Genomic DNA, 20,083 nt, shown 5'->3' on the forward strand with positions numbered 1-20,083 from the left:
TTCGGATCAGAAACCAATCTATCAAATCCAAAGAGCTTCTCAGACAATCGAACTTGAGAACAGCACATGAGTACGAAACTCCAGTCCTGGAGATCCCACTTATGGATAAAATTGATACTATACAAATGTTCCTTAAATATAGTGTTTCGGTCAATATTTTAGTAGATGTTATTATAACTAAATCTCTTCTTTTAACTATTGCACGTAATAGGCCAGCGCTGGTTTGTGGCGGACTGGTGGTGCGGCTTGTGATGTCGGCGTTGCTATAGGGGGTGCGTGCCTTGGTGGTGATGACTGGGGCGATGTGGCTATTGATGATGAAGTCAGCAATGGCAGCATGGAAGGGGGAGATGGATGTGGAGGTGGTGGTCGGTGCGGCGGCAACGCCGTTTTCTCCACTACTCCACTCAAACTGTGGACGGACTGGGCCACTTGGGCCTTGGACTACTTTGTGGTTCTTGGGCTCATTGGATTAGGGAGTGGGACTCCATCTTTGCTGTGGGTTAGAACAGAATGGATCTCTATGACCCAAAGTATTGTTTAATTTTTGTTTGGGTCGCAAAAACTAGTGCCTTAGTTGACATTTTTATGTAAGCTTCGACGTTACTAGGTTTTTGTTAAAATAAGAATGCGTGAATTTACCAAAAGGTGGGTGTACTCAGGATTTTTTGGGATTTTATTCGTCTAGAATAGGGTTTCATGAGATTCTAAGGAACGATTCTTTCTGTCGACCCCATAGGGGTGTTTCGTTTTTGTACTGCTTGCTGAATTATAATGAAAGGGCTGACCTATTAGGATAAAGTTGGTGTTGCAAATAAAACGGACAGTTGGGGCAAATCTTAGGCCTCCTATCATTGTCCTAGCATGGTCTATGACTTTTACTAGGATTTAAACTTGGTTAACTGAAAAGTTTATTGCTAATATTATTTTCATTTATGTACAATTACTAGTCATACACATATTTTATATATATATATATATATATATATATATATATACATATATAGAAATTATAGCACATACGGATGTTATGTTCTTGTGGTGTTTTGATTTGCCTCAACTGTCCGTTTTATTTAATTTCACATAATATATCTTGTCACATCATAATCTTACAACACCAACTTTACCCTTTTTTTTTATCTTGCCACAAATCTTAGTCCTCATTTGAGGCTAACAATCATTTTTCGACCACACTAATATTAGAGCGACATATGCATATTCATTTAAGTTTACCATACATATAGGATTCAAACATTTTTCATATAAATGGTTTACAAACTCACTTATTTATAATGGTTAACATTGTTTTAAAAGAATGATAGTGAAATATTCAAATGGAAAACTATATATAGTTTGCCAACTACCTAGGATCTAGGTCCTGGGTTTGAGTCATTATGGGGGTAGGAGTGAAATTCTTTGATCCTCTTAAAAAAGAAGAAAAAAACTATATATAGTTTGCCAACAAAAACACATATTTTTTTTTGTCTCTTTTCCATTTAGCTCTCTAATACGAAATGCACATGTTTATTTACCACAACAAATATGTTATAGATTTAATGAAGTTGATTATATTCTTATATTATATTTATATTATTTTTGATGTGGCCAATCTTATGAACCCTAGATCATCTCACGTTTTGTTTTATTCAACTTTGACCTGCATGATGAGTTCCCGAATTTTATTGCAAGCCTATAGTTTGTATCCAAAACGTGTATCCCATGCATCCAAATATCTAATTTCATCACAAAAAACATAACATCTCTATGTGTTATAATTTCTATATATAAAATATGTGTATGACTAGTTTTTTTTTTTGAATTGAAATTGATATCATTAGAATCAATAGCCGGCATTCAGCCAATGGCTAGAGTCTAGCTGCACTTACAAAAAGATAGCTGGCAAGAAAATCCGGAAACCCTAATCTAAGCTAAGCAAACTCATTACAAGTCAAAGATAAGTTCGCTATAATGAGCTAGCGAACTTATAAACAAAGAAACTCCATGTCTTCTAGGGCAAAATTATATTCTAGCCTTCCATTAACCAATCACGCAATTGTGGTACTAATAGAAACTCACTTCCTAGCCAACAAATAGGAGCAAACTCCTTATCGATAAGCCGCTTGAAATCCAATCTTATTCAAGATAATTACCAACTCCAGCAGAAGTTATGATCCGAAACGATTGGTCCTGGACCATACACTGACCCACTTGCCCAAGAATGTCCACCTCTTAGGCCAGGCCCACACTCATCACTAAGTGACAAGTGAGGGTGGCAAGGCACCCTCCTTACAAGCCCACGAATTAAGGCCCAATAACCCGGATTTGAGCTAAGGCCTAACGACCCCAGCCCAAACCCGAGAAAATTGGGCAGAAGCCCTAAGCCGCTCAATTGCCGCCGCCGTCCCCAATCTGTCCGGAGGCCGGCCTTGCCAGCATCCCATCAAGCACCGAAAACCTGCAAGTAATCTGCGGCCGATCGATATCAGAACTGCTGGGTCTCCGACTACAAAATCCAGTCGACAACCACCTACCCAAAAGCTGCGACAACCGACCGGAATCAAGGATCGAATTGCCTCAATTCCAGTTGCCAAAAAACGTGATCCCCGACTTCGAGAAGGCCAGCCAACCAACCGCCGCCGCCGTTGATCAACCACCATGCTGGTTAGCTTCGACCAAACCAGTTAACCACTGATCCCGAGATCGGAAGCAAGCCACCAGACCCGTCAAACCGTCTCCTACCTGTGAAACCCGTCAGGCTTGTCACCGACGCTGCACTCAGATGGCCGCTGACGCTGCACGCAGATGGCCGCCGACCCTGCCGCCTAGACTCGAAACCCTGTGAAAATAATATTAGCAACAAACTTTTCAGCTAACCAAATTTAAATACTAGCAAATAGACAACGCTAATATTAAAGTGACATATTCATATTCATTTAAGTTTACCATATATAGATGATTCAAATGTTTATCCACACCACACTATCAAATCTCTCTAAATATACACACATAATCTCCGTCTTTTTTGGATCGCTTAAGGTTTTCTTAAACTTTGGGTTTTCTCAGTTTTGTTCCATTGTTCCCGTCCGGCGGCGCCCCAGTGCCGGCACAGGCCTCTGGCCTCACCGGTGAGTGGTGGTTGCTGCCGGGTGGGTGGGTGGTTGTTTCGTCATGGTGGAGAAGAAATAATTATGAACGATGACTATCTATTTTGAGGGGCATCGACAGGACGACTTGGAGTTTGCTGCGCTGGATGGGAAGATTAATTTGTCGATCTCCTGCGCTGGTTCTGGTTTGTGTTTGTTATAGAGGGCGAAACATGCATGTGCCAAAGGGTTTCTGGTGGAGTTTAGATAGTGAGAGGCTGGGTTGTTGGCGGTGGAGCCCTGGGTGTGATTTGGGATTCTGCCATGAAGATTGGCAGTGGTGGTGGCTGGGAGCTTTGGGATGGTGGTGGATATCTCGAGGTGGTTTCGTCTTGGGGCTTTCTGTGCAAATCAGATTTGGTGAAGGAGAGTATGATGGTCCAAGTATCAATTCGGTGGTGGTGGCTCTTAGAAATCCAACAGCGGCTCTTCTGCATATGGTAATTGATCATAGTGGATTCCTTCTATATTTTATTAGGATTTTGTTTTTTTGGTTAGTTTTTTCGTTAGGTTTATTATGTCCCTTCTCTATGGAGTTAGGGTTTAGGGGTCCTAGTACTATAATGGTGCTATGGTTAGGGTATCAAATCTATGGAATATCTGTATTTTTTTTGTGGCCAAGGTAATGGGGAAGAGTTCCTGCACATGGTTTGGCGGTTTTGGATCATGGTGTTGAGGGGGGGGGGGGGGATTTTCTTCTTGAGAATGGTTGCGAAGAGATACGGTGACTCTTGGATTAGGTTGATTGTTGAGCCATTGTTTTGGCGTTATTTCCGAGGACTACATTTGATATTATCGGTGGCTCCTTATTGTCAATATGATGGCGGTTTATCCTTGCACGTGGTCTACCTGTTTGGAGATACGGTGTTGAAGAGGGTGACATGTTTGTTTTCTGTGTTGGCAATAGGAATTTATCGTGACTCTCGGGATTGGTCTTGTTTTGTAGCCAGAAAATTGGGGCGATTAAGTTGGTTAGGGGTTGGGCCCGTTTGGCTCATGGATGTCATCATTGATGACGGACCCGTAGCTAAGGTTGGTTTTAGGGAGGAGAGTGGGGAACCTATGTCCACCACCGGTCATTCGCATATTATGTAATCTTTTAAAGTTTGGAATAAAGTCCGTTTTTCTTCTCAAAAAACAAAAATGTTTATCCACACCAGAAAGAAACTAAGGGGGGTGTATTGTATATGGAATTAGTGGAACTTTTAAAGAAATCTATAGAATTTAAAAGTCTGGGTGTATTCAATATAGACTTTTAACAATCCATGAAAGTCTTGACGTATTCAATTAGGATTTTTAAAGACTTCATGAATTCCACCAAAATCTAGGGGTATTCAATTAAGACTTTTAAAAATGAATAAAAGTACAGAGGTATTCAAAATATCATTCATACTTATGGAATTAGAAAATCATGGATAATCATGGACTTTGTAGTGTTAACTATACATACCAAATTCCAATAATTTTCCAGCCTCTAGACCAAAGATTTCAAAAAGTCTATCAAAGTTTCCTTTTTTTTTAAAAAGAAAAAAGTCTATTAAAGTTCTTCTCTCTACGCACGAAGAAGTTTGTCCTTCACCATCTCTCTTTCTTAATTTTTTTGTCTTTATTCTAATCTTTTAAGATATTAACCTTTTTTGATACCCAACATGTTCATTGTAGTTGTTTAATGTGATTTTTGTTTTTTTGTTTTTTTGTTTTTTGTTTTATTTTTTTCCAGTTGTGATACTTCGAACCTTAATAGCAATAAAAATGATTTATGAAACCCTAAAACTCAAATATTGTGGTCTACACCAAAGACCTTGAACCATACTAAATTTTATCTTATTAATTAATTATTCTCATTAATTTAAATATTATGGTTCAAAGAAAGGTTGAATAATTGAATTTCAATTGATTGATTATAGATTAAGACATTAACCAACATTGCTACAATATATGTTAATCGGCGAAAACAAAATTGATGAAAATAATTAACATAAACATCAAGTGATCTATATTGTATATTTATGTTGTTGGGAGATTAGGAATGAGAACAAATTCGCTAGACAGACTAACAATCATTTATTCGAGTCAATTTCTATTATAAGATACTTGAGCATTGAAGAGACAACGAGTTATTATTTTGTTTTGTGTTTGGGCTGCATTTGTTTTGTTTTTTTGTCTTTTGTTTTTGTTTTTTTAATATATTTTGTACATCCTAGGAAATCTGTAGAAGTCATTCATAATAAAGTATATAGATTTTCATGAATCGATAAAAGTTTGTTGCTAAAATCAATGGATTTAAGAAATCCATAACAGTCTATCAACTTTCTAAAGAGTCTGTGGACTTTTCAAAAAGTCTGTCATTTAAAAAAAGTCTGCACAAATCCAAATTCAATACACCCCCCTAAAACAAATGAAAATGCTAAGAAAATCAGATTTTCCGTGCCAGGCTTCCGCATCTTCACGTATGATCTTTTCTAGTGAAACTATGATAATCAATAAATGGAATCTAGATCAATACCAAAAGTTCTCCAGTAAATGACCTGATGTCTAAGTTGCTAAAATATATAGTATCATCACATCCCTCTTTTATGTTTTTCCGTATTATCAGCCATGAATCTTGCATTATAAAAGAGATAATAATGGGTTGCAGAATTGGAAAGCATCCCATTTTGTTTTCAAGACAAACTATATGGAAGTGTAATTATAATTTGGCATCTCATTTATCATATAAACTAGAGCATTCAATTCACATGAACAAATTAGCAGGCCGCCTCTCTTTTTTTTAGGAATGCACTTGTGGTATAAAGAAGTAGCAAGTAGAGTGTAACAAATCAAAAGAATATGAAAGGAAAACCTTGGTGATATAAAGAATAATGCACTTTATCCATTCAAAACACAAAAGGCAAAATGCAGAATAAAACTTCCATAGATCAAAGAGTTGGCAGTTACAAATAGAGTGCTTAGTTGAAAAGTTACAAATCAATAGTAGAATGAGTATAAGTATTTGAACCTTGCATTGATCCAACATTGAAACACTAGTTAGCAAAAATCAGAACAATGAACTCTGAGCTGTTCAAAAAAAGCTAAGATTGATAGAAGGGTGAGTATCATAACTTTGATTGGCTCCTACCACTCTTGTCAAGCTTCCTTGGCAGGCTTCCCCATCTTCATGTGTACCCTCTTTCCTAGTAAAACTAGAAAGATGACTAATCCAATAAATGGAATCCAAATCAATGCCAAAAGTCCTCCAGTAAATGACCTGATGTCTATGATGCTAAGAGGTACGCCTGGGCTCGTATCAACCAAGCTGATGGCCTTGTAGAAGGTCATGCTCTAGAAGAATAATGCGAGGCACATGAGCACTGTATACATCCACACGATCGCTCTCTTGTAGAACGGAAATTCACAGATCAAGAGGAGAGTGATGTACATAGAGAAAACGAAGCATATGCAGTTGTTCTTGATGAACTCCTGGAAGAGTACCGGCTGCACATAATTTGAGATGGTTGTCCCAGAGATGCAGGGGGGATGGAGTGCAAAATGATGTGTCATTGTGTGCATTTTGCCAAATCTCACCGGGTGGGTGAACCACAAGGCTAGTCGCTATCGATGTGATCGCAGTAGCCACACCAATGAGCATTCCCCTTTGCCTCTCCACCCAATTGGATTCTTTCTCCACTGGAATCCTCCTTTCTTCAACTTCACCACTGGGCTGAGCAATGCTACTAATGATGTTAGTATTTGTCAATAGCTCTTGGACTCTTTTCTTGAGAACACTTGATTCTTCTTGTAGGGAAACCAAGCGATCTGTGCTCTAGCTATTGCTAAGTTAAATTTAGCTTTAGCTAAATTGGCTAGCTATATTTAGCTAGAGAATCATGCATAGCTAAAGCAAAAGTTATATTCCTCTCTCCTCTTTTGTTCACATGTTAGTTTATGATTGGATAAAATATAGTATATTAGGGTAGCGGAGGTATTGGGGTAGTGGTCAGGAATGATGCTGGTATGGGTATTGCTGCTTTGGCCAGGACTTTTCTACATGCACACTCGGTTCTTAATGTGGAAGTGGAGGCGTGTAGGGCTGGCTTACTTCTTGGTATTCACCAAGGTTGGACTGACATAGATATTGAAAGCGACTCTGCCATCCTGATTTCTGCTCTCAATAGTCGAGAGAAGAATTTCTCTGAGGTAAGTCGAGTTTTAGATGATTGTAGGGAATATATTACTGCTTTTCAATCCGTTAGAATTCGTCATATTTACCGTGAAGCAAATGGTGTAGCGGATAGACTTGCTCACCTTGCTAGTAGTGGTTTTATTGATGATGTATGGTTAGATGAGACACCTGCAATCATTCAGGATGTTCTCTATGAGGATTATTGCAACTGTTCTACTGTAGCTCGGGGTTCAGGTTTTATGTCCCCCCCCCCCCCCCCCCGGATGCAAAATTCTACTATTAATTTAATAAAATGGAACCGGGCGTGGGGCTGAGCCTCCCAGCTAAGCTGGGTTCCAAACCCCTATAAAAAATAAAAAATAAAAAAATAAAAAATAAAAAATATAGTATATTATTTATAAATAGCTACTACTGCTAGAGCAATATTGTTAAATCAATAGCTATATTTCACAATTTTAGCTATATTTAACTATAAAATAATTCTTAATGTTGGAGATACTCTAAACCACAAATTTTCACTAAAGAAAGAAACCAAAACGACAACATTTTTTTTTTTTTTGAACAAAACGACAAAACAGCATAGGCAACTGCAACATAAACCAAACAAAAGCTAAAGAAAACAACAAATTAAGCAAACTCTAAACTTGTTCTGTTGCAAGCAAATGGCGATTGTTGCATACATACAATACATATATACATCCTCTAAATCTTATACTTAGAATGTATAAAATCATTATGCGTAGTATTCTATGTGTAAGTTTGGTAAATGGTGTTAACAATACTAGTACTCATTCTGTTAATGTTTGTATCGAGTTCAAAGTGATTGTACAAAATAAGTGAAAAAAATATTAGCAACAAATTTTTTAGTTAACCAAGTTCAAATACTAGTCATAGACCATGCTAATATTAGAACGACATATTCATATTCGTTTAAGTTTACCATACATATAGGATTCAAAAATGTTCCATACAAATGGTTTACAAACTCACATCTCATCTTTATCTTGATATCTAATATTTTTTTTATAGCTTATCAGTGAATCCATTTGCTTGTCGACACAACCAATACTAAAATGGTTTTAAGTACTTAGTGTTTCACTCAATATGTTAGTGAATAACATTACAACTAAGCAGAACAATGAAACACTAGTTAGTAAAAACCAGAACAATGAACTCTAAGCAGGCTTCCGCATCTTCTTGTGTACCCACTTTCCTAGCGAAATTAGGAAGCTGACTAATCCGACAAAAGGAATCCAAATCATTACCAACAATCCTCCAGTAAACGACCTGATATCTAAGCTGCTAAGAGGTTCAGTTGAGCTCGCATATACCAAGCTAATGGCCTTGTAGAAGATCATGCTCCAGAAGAATAGTGCAAGGAACATGAGCACTGTATACATCCACGCGAACGCTCTCTGGTAAATAGGAAATCCACAGAGCAATAGGAGAATGACGCACGTAGAGAAAACGAAGCATATACAGTCGTTCTTGATGAACTCCTGAAAGAGTGCCTGCTGCAGATAACTTGAGACGGCTGTCCTAGAGATGCAGGGCCGGAATGGAGTGCAAAATGCTCGATCCGGAGCCGATGCTTGGAGTGCTCGATCTCGAGCCAGTGCTGGGAGTGCTAGATCCGGAGCCGGTGCTTGGAGTGCTAGATCCGGAGTCGGTGCTTGGAGTGCTTCGGCAGCTGCCGGCATTGTTGGTTGAGCAAGTGCTGGACGTGTATCCTGAGGAATATCCAGCTCTACTAGAGCTGGAGCTTGAATCTGATGAGCTTCTTGTTGTTCTTGCTTCTTCATTGCCGGCACCACCGATCGAGAATTTCAAAAACTGAACTCTTTCACTCTTGAGTCCTTGACAATTATTGAGTTGGTGAGAATATAATTTCGTTTTTTTTGGGTGTCGATATTTCTGTGACCATCCAAGTTCGACGGATATTTTGGAAATTTCCGGAAATATCGAGAAATTGATGATATTTTGCGAAATTTTGGGTAATTTCAGTGACAATCCAAGAATATTTAGACGGATATTTTAGAAATTTCCAGAAATATCTAGAAATTGACGATATTTTTCGAAATTTTGGGTAATTTTCGGAACCTTCCGACTCTTCCCACCCTTTCTCACATCAGTCACATGCAACATCAACATCATGTGGCTGACATATAGTTGGCCAAAAATTCCAATAAAAAAAATCAACAAAGTCACCAAGGCTCAAACCTTGGTCACTTCATTGCTCTTTGAGCAAGAGCCTTATCCAACTTTGCTGCACCTACACTTGTGTTATCATTGCAACATTCTAATATATATTCATTTTGCCTACGAATATGAAAACTTAGGTAAATGTTCAATCAATAACTAACATAGAACAATCAATTACATTTTGAATTTTGTACCTCATAAGTCTTCTACGTGATTCTAAGTTACTCATGCAATTCAAGGTGTAATGTATGATATGTACAAAAAATGTATATAATATGTAATGGCCTAGCTAGCCTCCCATTGACCTCAAAGCTTTTAGACGATAGATCGAGACATTGAGTCTTGAACTCAGAGTTTTTCTTCAAGTAGCTAGCTTAGAGATAATGAGGAGCTGTGCGAGCGAGAGAGAGAACGAGAAGAAAAAAGTAAAGTCTCGAAAAGAATAAAAAATTGGAAATAAGATGAGATGGGCTTAAGGCGCGAAATGAAAAGAAATAGAGCGGCAGATTAAAAACAATTGGGCATGGCTTTTAGGACGTTTCCGAACGTCATGGGCTCAAATAATTTTTATGACATTTCCAAACGCCATTAAAAAACTTTTGGTGACGATTAGGAAAACGCCATAGATTTTAATAGCGTTTTAGAAACACCATTAAAAATTTTAAACTTCTATGGCGTTTGTTAAACGCCACAACCATAAGATAAAATTTTGGTAACAAATAAACAATGACGTTTCAGTAAAAAAAAACGTCATTGAATGTACTTTTCATGACGTTTTTCATAAAATGCCATTAAAAAAATGTCATTATAACTACTCTTCCTAGTAGTGTAGCCTCCCATTGGGTTTCCAGCCATAAAAAAAAAAAACAAAGATGTTTATTTCTAAAATTTTCAGAGTTGTAGGCGATTCAGCATTTACCGTTTTATCTTAAATTATTACAAATTACTATATAACAATGTTTATTAAGGTTTTATTTTCATATATAGTAGACAATTGATTAAATAAACATATCTAAAAGTTTTACTTAAAATTTCCATGTTTTTCTTCAAATTTCCATAATTTTTTTTATTATTTACCGAAATCGATATATCCTCGATATTTCCGTCGAAATTTCCGTTTCCGGGTCCATCGAAATTTCCTCGAAACTCCATATTTTGGTCCTTGGGCTTGACTATAAAGGCATATAACTACCAAAATAAAATGAAATGTTAGATTCCACTAGTTATATATCGAGTCACAAAATAAAAATACTCCAATTCTTTTTTCTTTTATATATATATATATATATATATATATTTTTGTTAGTCGATTCATTCGCTCAGCTTATAATATTTGATTAATTATAAATCTACTTAGAAAATAAAAATACTTCAATTTTTCTGTTTTTGGGTATTTCTTTGTTAGTCGATTCAATATTCGTCTAGTTTCTTATTTCTATTGAGATTTGCGATTGCGATACACATATATACCCACTAAACATAATGTAGCTAGAGATGGCTATCTAAACAATGGCACATATAATTCTACTTCAACAGAATTTGATTTACTGCAACATATTCATGACTGTACTTGTAGATTGAGTTGATTAAGGGAATCAACAAGTAAAATTCGTAGCTTCTCATTGAATACAACAACGCGATGTGTTTGCACTAGATAGACATGTGCATTTTCAAAATCCAACATTTTGTGGATTTTCCAAAATTAGTCACCACATTTCTCAAGTCGGGTGGATCTCTTGAGGTAAGTAAGAGCGGATAAATTATGCTATTAGAGTTCTCCCCCGAGATGGGTGACGATGAACGTGCTATGATAAGTCGGGATTGGATATAAATCGGTTCAACTCGCCAAACAGCAACAAGTTAGGTGATGTTATCTTTTTGTTCTTGTCAGCCTTTGAATAAGACTCACACGAGATGTATTGACCTTTCTCCCTTGGGAAAAAGAGTTCAAATAATTCACCCTACAAAATCTATGGTTTTGGTGATAACTAGTAAGCCATGAATTCAATATCTATAATGCTTCAGCTGCAAAAGCATCATTCAAGTTGAAGTGACCATACATATTCAGTGTGCAATAATTGATAAAATAAATCTCATATTCAGTGTGCAATAATTGATAAAATAAATCTTTCTTACACCTTAAAAGACTAGTTTTAAATACACATCCCTAATTACTTAATGCACACCTCTTACTCAATGCACCACCTATTTAATTTTTTATTCCAACATTTTACTAAATACACAACCCAAAATATCCAAACTACTGTGAGGCCAAGTTTGGTTCGCCGAAAGGAAGCATTAGGAAAGGAAACTTGTTCCTTTCCTGTGTTTGGGATGCAAAAGGAAAGAAAATCGTTTCCTGAAAGAAGGGAAAATAAGGGGGAAAGTGGTTCCTTCCAAATCTCAAAGGAATCACTTTCCCCCCTTCTTTCCTTATATTTATTACTCACAACATATTATTTTATTATATTATTTACAAAATTTTTAATAATTTTCCTGATAACTTTCCTTACGTTACCAAACATCGGAATAGAAAGTTGTTGGGAAATTTCATTTCCCTTCCCATGGGAAAGCCAAAGGAATTATTTTCTTTTCCGTGAACCAAACGAGGCCTCAATTCTCATAAACCAACATCCATTACCGATCACTCAAACAAATCCAAGATCAAGGCAGCACCATAATCAATTGACCTCGTGTCCAAGATATAGACAGTGCCATACACCATAATCGAAGACCTTGTTGGGATTAGACCTTTTTTTTCTTCTTCTTCCTCAAGGAGTAGAAATATGATTGGATAAAAGGACACGGATTATTTTCATGCTAGAGGTGAATAATGATTCCATGTTCATCTTATTTTAAGAATTGGATAACAATTTAGGTGAATAATAATTTACATTTTGAATAAATTATTTAGTTTCTCTAACTCATGATTGCAGGTGTATGAATGGAATAATTATTTCATGTTCATTTTTTCTTTAGACATATACAAATATAGCTAGACGATTATGATGGTAATGTTGATGTGTGCAAGGTTAGGGTTAGGAAGAACAAAGAAAGAGATATATAGAAGAGACAACATAATTCATTTAAATTTTTCTTCTATCAATCTAATATAGATGTGTCTTGTGGTCATTTTCTCTACCCATAAATTTTTATTTGAAATGGAAAAAATTGAGATGTGTATTAAGTAGTTTTTTTTTTTTTTTTTGAGAGAAAATAGGTCAGCCCTTTATTAGATTCAGCAAGCAGTACAAAAACGAAACACCCCTATGGGGTCGACAGAAAAAAATCCTTCCTTAGAACCTCAAGAAACCCTATTCTAAAAGAATAAAATCCCAAAAAATCCCGAGTACACCAACCTTTTAGGAAATCCACGCACCATTATTCTAACAAAAACCAAGAAACCTCGAAGCAGACATAAAAAGGAAACAACTAAGGCACTGGTTTTTGTGACCCAAACAAAAATTAAACAATACTATGGGTCATAAAGACCCATTCCATTCTAACCCACAACAAAGGTGGATTCCCACTCCCTAATCTAGTGAGCCCAAGAAAAAAGCCCACAAAGCATTCCAAGGCCCAAGTGGCCCAGTCCATCCATAGTTTGAGTGGAGCAATGGAGACAACGGCGTTGCCGCCGCACCAACCACCACCTCCATATCCATCTCGCCCGTCCATGCAGCCATTTCCGACTCCGTCATCAATAGCCACCTCGCCCCAGTCATCACCACCAGACGTCGAATCTAAACCAAGGCCTGCATCCCCTATAGCAAAGACGACATCACGAGTCGCACCACGAGTCCGCCACAAACCATCGCTGGTCTTGCCTCCATGCTCCCCATCGTTATCACGACGCCACCATTCAGATCGGGAAACCTGAATACCATAGCCACCAGTGCAGCCAACTTCGCTATCGCCCAACACGGTAACAAGAAGAGGACACCAGTGTTGCGACTGCTGCCTCCAACCCATCACTCCAGGCTCCCTACCACTGTCGGAAGTCAGACGACCCCGATCCACAACCCAGTCGTGCCGATCCAATACAAACCCTACCAGAACCACACCATTAGAGCACGGCCTCAGATCAGCCACCCAAACATCAAACCTACCATCCCAAACAGCAACCCCAGGGAACCCACACCAAGGCAGCCGCGATCCAAGATCCAAACCGATGCCAACCGGTCGACCACGATCCACGATCCAGACTCGCCGATCCGCCTTAAACCAATATAGCTCCACTCCCTTGGAGCTCGGCTTCAGATCAGCCATAGCCCAACCAGCACCCCTAGACATCCCCATCCAAGGCGAAACACCTAGTGCCAGATCGAAAACAGCAAGAAGAAATAGAGAGGTAGCCACAAGGCTAGCAATGGCCATGACCAAAGATGTCTGGAAGGTTTGAGAATTTTGTCGATGGAGGAGGCCAACGATAACCCTAGCAGAGCGCTAGGTCAATGTTATTTCTTCTTCTCCTTACAACTTTGGTATGGTGTGTATTAAGTAGTTAGGGATGTGTATATAAAAATTTTCACCTTAAAATCTTATCAGTATTCAGTAGTGCTGATTCACTTTCAAAACTAAATTTTCCCCATAAACTTCTTACATGAACATAAAAGATTAAAAGAAGGTGAAAAGGGTGGGGAGATATATGTATCCAAAAATCCAATAAAACTAAGACCCTTAGCATATGTCACATAAAATAAAATAAGACACTCCAAAACCTCACTCTCGGTTCATCCAAAACCCAAAACCCCATTAAAACCTCAAAATGATTATCAGCAGTAGCGTCCGGACAGGGTTCCCACGCTTTCCATCCTCGTCGGAGAAGCGTGTCTTCCGGTTGGCAGTCAAGTTTACTTTCACTCTCCGGCGGCGACCTTTCACCACCTTGTGCTCTGTTTCGGCCACCCAGAAGAAGAAGAGCAAGGAGAAGGTGATCGTGGTATCGGGGCCCACCGGAGCCGGGAAGAGCCGGCTGGCACTCGAGCTAGCTAAGGTGCTCAACGGCGAGATTATCAGCGCCGACTCTGTCCAGGTTTGACCAAATTTGCAATACCCACTTCAAGTTTTTGGCTTTTTGGAAAGTTTTAAAGGAAAATGGGCAAATGTGGTTTCTTTTTTAAGTAAAGCATGTATTGCTGAATTGGGTATTGAAATTTGTACTTGTTATGATGCATTGAACTTATGTAAGAGCTAGTTTGTTGCTTATAGAAGGATTGAGTGTGGAAGATGTATAGAGAACAGTGAAGAAGAGGGGGAGCTCTATTTGATCTGTAAATGAAGCCTGACTATAACCAGTAATTCTTAGGCCTGCTTATAGTGTCCACAAAACAAAAAGATAAGCAATTGAAGTAAAAAACACATTCAGACCGAAGAAGCATTGTAGTGTAAGATGAGATAAGCAATCTCCATCGAAATCACATTGTCTTTGTTGATTTACTTTTGTTCAGAATTACAGCAGTTTACAACTTGTGCAATGTAGGTTAAATTGACTTCATTTGATATGGCCTTTGCGGCACAGGTATATCGGGGTCTTGATGTTGGATCGGCAAAGCCTTCTCCAGGTGATAGAAAGGTGCTTTCTTAATTGAGAAATAGGTTTGAGCATGCTTCTACATTGAAATTCAGTTTATGGATTTCCAAAGTATTTCATGTTCATGTTAGTTTTATGTTTAACCATCGTTATGGTGAAAATTTAGTATCATAAGAAGATAGGCAACTTAAAAAGCTCTAGGTGTTCTTAAAACATATGTAACATGATTGTTTTGGATTGAATTGTCCCTAAGATCCGACTTGAATTTGATCCTGTCTAGCTCTGGCAGATCACTGTATCTTCTGCAATGAGTCTGAACATACTATCCAGAACTATTATTATCTCATCTGTTTTTGTGCAATTTAGGAATGGTAATGGATGCAGTCAATCTGTGCTATGGATTTTTTTATAACCATTTGTGAAAATTTCATATATAGCTAGAAGTGTAGAACAACTTTTACCAACTGCAAATATTAACTTGTCAGATCCTTGTGGTTTTATCATGGAAAAAGTGAACACTTTATCATATTGAAGATAGGTTTATATAACTTTTCCTTTAGTCATGATAGGTTCATTTAACATGATATTGAATTCTACTGTTAATAATTGATGACTGGAAAGCTTCTTCCTCCGTCAAAATTTCAGCTTCTCTGGTTTATTAGGTCAGTGCCATTTTAATAACTATTAGCTTCTTCTTTTTCATTTCTTTTTTGGTCCAGGAAGTACCACATCATCTGGTTGACATATTGCACCCATCTGAAGGTGTGTTTGCCTACTAAATATAAGGGCAGAAAGAAATGCATCAATGTGTGTGTGTGTGTGTGTATTCTCATCTGCTATAACTTGGAGCCTTTAAAAGATGGTTCTAGTTGTATGCTTAAATGATGTTGAGTTTTCTACTGCTATGTTTGGAACTTTGGATGTATCTGTTCTCCCAATTTAACACATGTATTATTCTTCAGACTACTCGGTTGGACAATTTTATGACGATGCAAGGCAAGCTACAAGGTGTATTCTTGACAATGGGCGTGTTCCCATAGTTACTGGTGGCACTGGATTGTACTTGCGATGGTAGGTGCTACTATGTTCTTTCTACAAAATTTTCTTTCTTATTATTAGTGAATATTTTAATTATGTTAAAGTTAGAATGTTAAGTCACAGAAATGCCATTTAGCTGTTGATAAAATAGCTTTCCTGGTAAACAAATATCTTCTGAAGACAACTCTATGTTTGTTGGTGATATTGGCACCATTTAACTCAGTCTCTTCAGGTTGAATTCAGATACACTCTGGAATTTAGAGGGATGCTGTTATTTATGTGTTTTTCTCTTCATTTTGGTTGTATTCATAACATTATTTGTTGTTATAAATATCAGGTTAATATATGGAAAACCAGATGTTCCCAAAGCCTCAAAAGAGATCGCATCTGAAGTGTCTTCTGAGTTGGCAGATTTAGAAAGAAATGGACACTGGGATGCAGCTGTGCAGTTGGTGATCAAAGCAGGTGACCCTAAGGCTCAATTTTTGGCTGCTAATGATTGGTACCGATTAAGACGCAGCCTGGAGATCATCAAGGTTAGTCTGTAATGTTTCTGCTTTATATGTGAATAATGGAATCTCTCCCTAGCCCCGCCCCAAACAAAAAAGATAGGGACTTATACATTCTTTAAACAGAGAGACACACGACATACATAAGTGTTTTGTTGATAACTTAACTTATTGTTGTCTCTCTGGTTGATTTTTTTTTTTTTCATTTTTTTTTTTCATGAAATGACAGTCTAGTGGATCACCTCCATCTGCCTTCGAAGTACCGTATGATTCTTTCCGCAAAGAATGTGATTCTAGTGTAGTAGACACTAATGACATTAACTCCTCTGCTGATGTTGTGGAGGAAGTTAAATCAAAGGAATTGGACTATGACTTCATTTGCTTTTTCCTCTCAAACCAAAGGGTTGATCTATACAGATCAATTGATTGGCGATGTGAAGATATGGTGTCAGGTAAGTCATATTGGGGTACATTACTACAGATTGATCATCCATCTTTGTGTTCTCGAATCAAATCAGAAAATTTCATTTGTTTTACATAAGCTCATCATTTAGTTTACTGCAGGAACTGATGGTATCTTGTCTGAGGCCAGATGGCTTCTTGATGCGGGTCTTATTCCAAATTCCAATTCAGCAACCAGAGCAATTGGTTACAGACAAGTATAGCTCTCTTCTTGTTTGATTCATTGATATTACATAAACTTTTTTATTATTCAAACAATCATTCTTGAATTTTTTTTTTTTTTCATTAGAATCTTATGCACTTTGTTATATCATGTTATTATTGTTTGCAATGGGTAGTAACACTCGGAATTATTTCAGGCTATGGAGTATTTATTATTGTGTAGGGAGCAAGGAGGTAGTTCTTCACCAAGAGAGTTCTACAACTTTTTGACTGAATTTCAAAAGGCATCTAGGTAATGCATTTTCACTCTACAACTCTGTATTAAAAGCTCATTTGAATAATATATAAATATATATATATATATATATATAAAATAAATCTGTATAAAAAGCCATAAGCCAACTTTTTGGACATGCTCAATAAATATTGCTTATACTTTTTATAAAAGCAACATCTGATAAAACCATTGGGTTAGGGTGAACAAAGAGACATTTTGCAAATATCTTTTAGGAGTTATCCATTTGAATTTACTTGGTAAAAGATCAAGTAATACAAGAAAGAAAAGTACGAGGGCCACCATCCTCAGCATTAGTACTTGTTGCTTTCAAATTTGTTCCAAAGGGTAGCATTCTCATTTTGTTACAGACATCTTCAAATGTTTGACAGTATCTCATTTCTTTTCCAAAACGAAGTTAACATTTAACTTGCATGATTGTGTTGAAAACCTGGTGCTGCATGGAGCTTTAATAGTCCCTGTGTCCTATTTAGTGTTTACATGTTTCTTACTCATTACATTCAAATTTTTAACCCAGAATTTGTTAATTCTCTGCAGAAATTTTGCAAAACGGCAATTGACATGGTTTCGTAACGAGCAAATCTATCACTGGCTTGACGCTTCCAAACCCTTGGTATGCTCTCCGATTTGTTTCCATTATTTGCTAGAGATGTAGGTAACTCTCCCCTCAGCTTTATGTATTGTTTCCCACACTATTTCTTTGCACCTGTGAATGGTTAGACATATTAGCTTTAGCAATTTTTTTTTTGTTGTCATTAATCAATATGGGCATCTGGAATTGTTAAATTATGCTCATGTAAATTTTGTGTGCTCATCTCACACTGGACAAGGTTTGCAGGATACTGTTCTAAACTTTATTTGTGATGCATACCATGACAAAAGTGGAAATTGGGTTGTGCCTGAATCACTGCAAATGAAGAAAGAATTGTCAAGCCGCCGAGAAGAGTCTGAACTAAAGAGCTATCGAACTAAGAACAGGTATAGTATACGAACATTGAATGGTTTTAGTTATTGTTGAGTTGGCACAAAGGGCTAATAGTTTTGTTTATATGCAATCGTGCAGGCATTTTATCAGACGTGAAGATTGTTCAGATATTCTAGACTGGATACAGAGAACACAAGGCTGAAACAATGAATTGTCATTTAATATTCACTTCCTTGGTGCTTGATTTTTGCCAAAGCATCTGATATGATCAAACAGAACTATACTTGAGTAGGGATAATCTTCTCCTTACCGGCCAAAAAATCTCATCGCAGAGTTTGTTTCTTTGGATAGGTTAGCTTTTAAGGCTCCAGCTTACAGCAGCTTTCATGTTGAGTCCTCACTGTGATTTATGTATCTTTGCAAAAGCTCAACAAAAATAACTTTTTATTATACAATCTAAAATATGGATCCATTTTCTGATAATGGATCTAGTCTTTAATAAACACCCATCAGTATTTTAGTATATAGTAAGCACATGAATGGGTCACTGCCATTTAATTACTATTGTTCTTTTCCTATTGTTTTGGTCTGAAATTACTACAGTCAGACATCAAACTGCAAAGAAGGTATTCAGGAACAACACCAGATTAAATCAACATCATAATGTTTCAAAAGAAAAAGAACAGGAAAAAGAAGACAAGAATTTAGGCTTGGCCTCAAACTAAACTCCGCCCACATCCTCATAAGTATGCTAGTTATGACTTTATTTAATGCTGCAGCATTCTCACACGAGCTACTCAGGAACGAAGTCATTCATGTTGTTCTGTTCCTCTGTGAATTTGCTTTCAGCTTCAGTATCACGAACTAGTTTCACTGATTTTTCTGCGTTGTTGATACACTTCACTCAAAATTCTTCACTTAAGCCTTCCAACTGGTTTATGGCTAGTATATTCCCTGCTGCATTTGGATTCACATGTTGTAGCATACATGCAAGCACCATCACCAGTTTCGGACATGAGCTTGTTTGCAAAGGGGACATGAACTTCTTATCGAAAACCCTCCCATATCGCAACATGCCTCTTTTACGTATTTCCTTATTATCAGCCATGAGCTCCAACACTTGAAAATAAGAATGATCTGTTTCTCGTACATCTTGCATTTTAAACTAGATATAGTTTTGCAGTCTTGCAATTTAATTTTATACACAAGTTACAGAAGATAGGAAGAATATGCATTCCTGTATGAGACACATGAATATCATAATAATATTTCTTGAGGTCGCCGGAACCTTTTGATTCATTGGACATATGAAGAATCCGATAGTTGCCTGGAACAGATTATATTAGGCAAACAAAAATCGTCTGTGAATGCCCTCAGTACCGATGCTGTCAGAAAAGCATATCCTTCATCATTTTCAGATTCACTGAAACTCTCTGTAGGCCGCGGCACTGGAACTCCTACTCTTACAGAACCTATTTCTTTATCTAATGTCTCATATCAGTGTATCACACGTCATTCACAGAGAATGTGGATCCCTTTTGGAAACATAAAACCAGTCACTCACTCACTCCATCTCCTTGTTTCCTAAGCTGAAATGCTAACAAGAACAGTGCTCCAACATCACATTGAGAAAAGCCTGTTCCGAACTTTTG

At 37.3% G+C, this 20,083-nt stretch overlaps 1 protein-coding gene across 4 annotated transcripts; it reads left to right on the forward strand.

Moving 5' to 3' along the window:
- Positions 1-14,198: 14,198 nt before the first annotated feature.
- Positions 14,199-18,934, forward strand: LOC112166912 (tRNA dimethylallyltransferase 9). 4 transcript variants are annotated; one of them, XM_024303849.2, is made up of 11 exons: positions 14,199-14,542; positions 14,990-15,082; positions 15,760-15,802; positions 16,003-16,111; positions 16,416-16,614; positions 16,817-17,039; positions 17,152-17,246; positions 17,409-17,503; positions 18,044-18,119; positions 18,345-18,484; positions 18,570-18,934. In XM_024303849.2, the coding sequence occupies exons 1-11, from the start codon at positions 14,276-14,278 to the stop codon at positions 18,631-18,633; spliced, it is 1,404 nt and encodes a 467-aa protein (XP_024159617.1). In that variant the 5' UTR covers positions 14,199-14,275; the 3' UTR covers positions 18,634-18,934. The 4 variants fall into 4 exon arrangements, with proteins under 4 accessions (XP_024159617.1, XP_024159618.1, XP_024159620.1 ...); XM_024303850.2 differs by having other exon boundaries at positions 15,029-15,082; XM_024303852.2 differs by lacking the exon at positions 15,760-15,802 and having other exon boundaries at positions 14,990-15,071.
- Positions 18,935-20,083: the final 1,149 nt, after the last annotated feature.

The sequence above is a fragment of the Rosa chinensis genome, chromosome 5 (assembly GCF_002994745.2).
Source record: "Rosa chinensis cultivar Old Blush chromosome 5, RchiOBHm-V2, whole genome shotgun sequence".
NCBI classification, from domain to species: Eukaryota; Viridiplantae; Streptophyta; class Magnoliopsida; order Rosales; family Rosaceae; genus Rosa; species Rosa chinensis.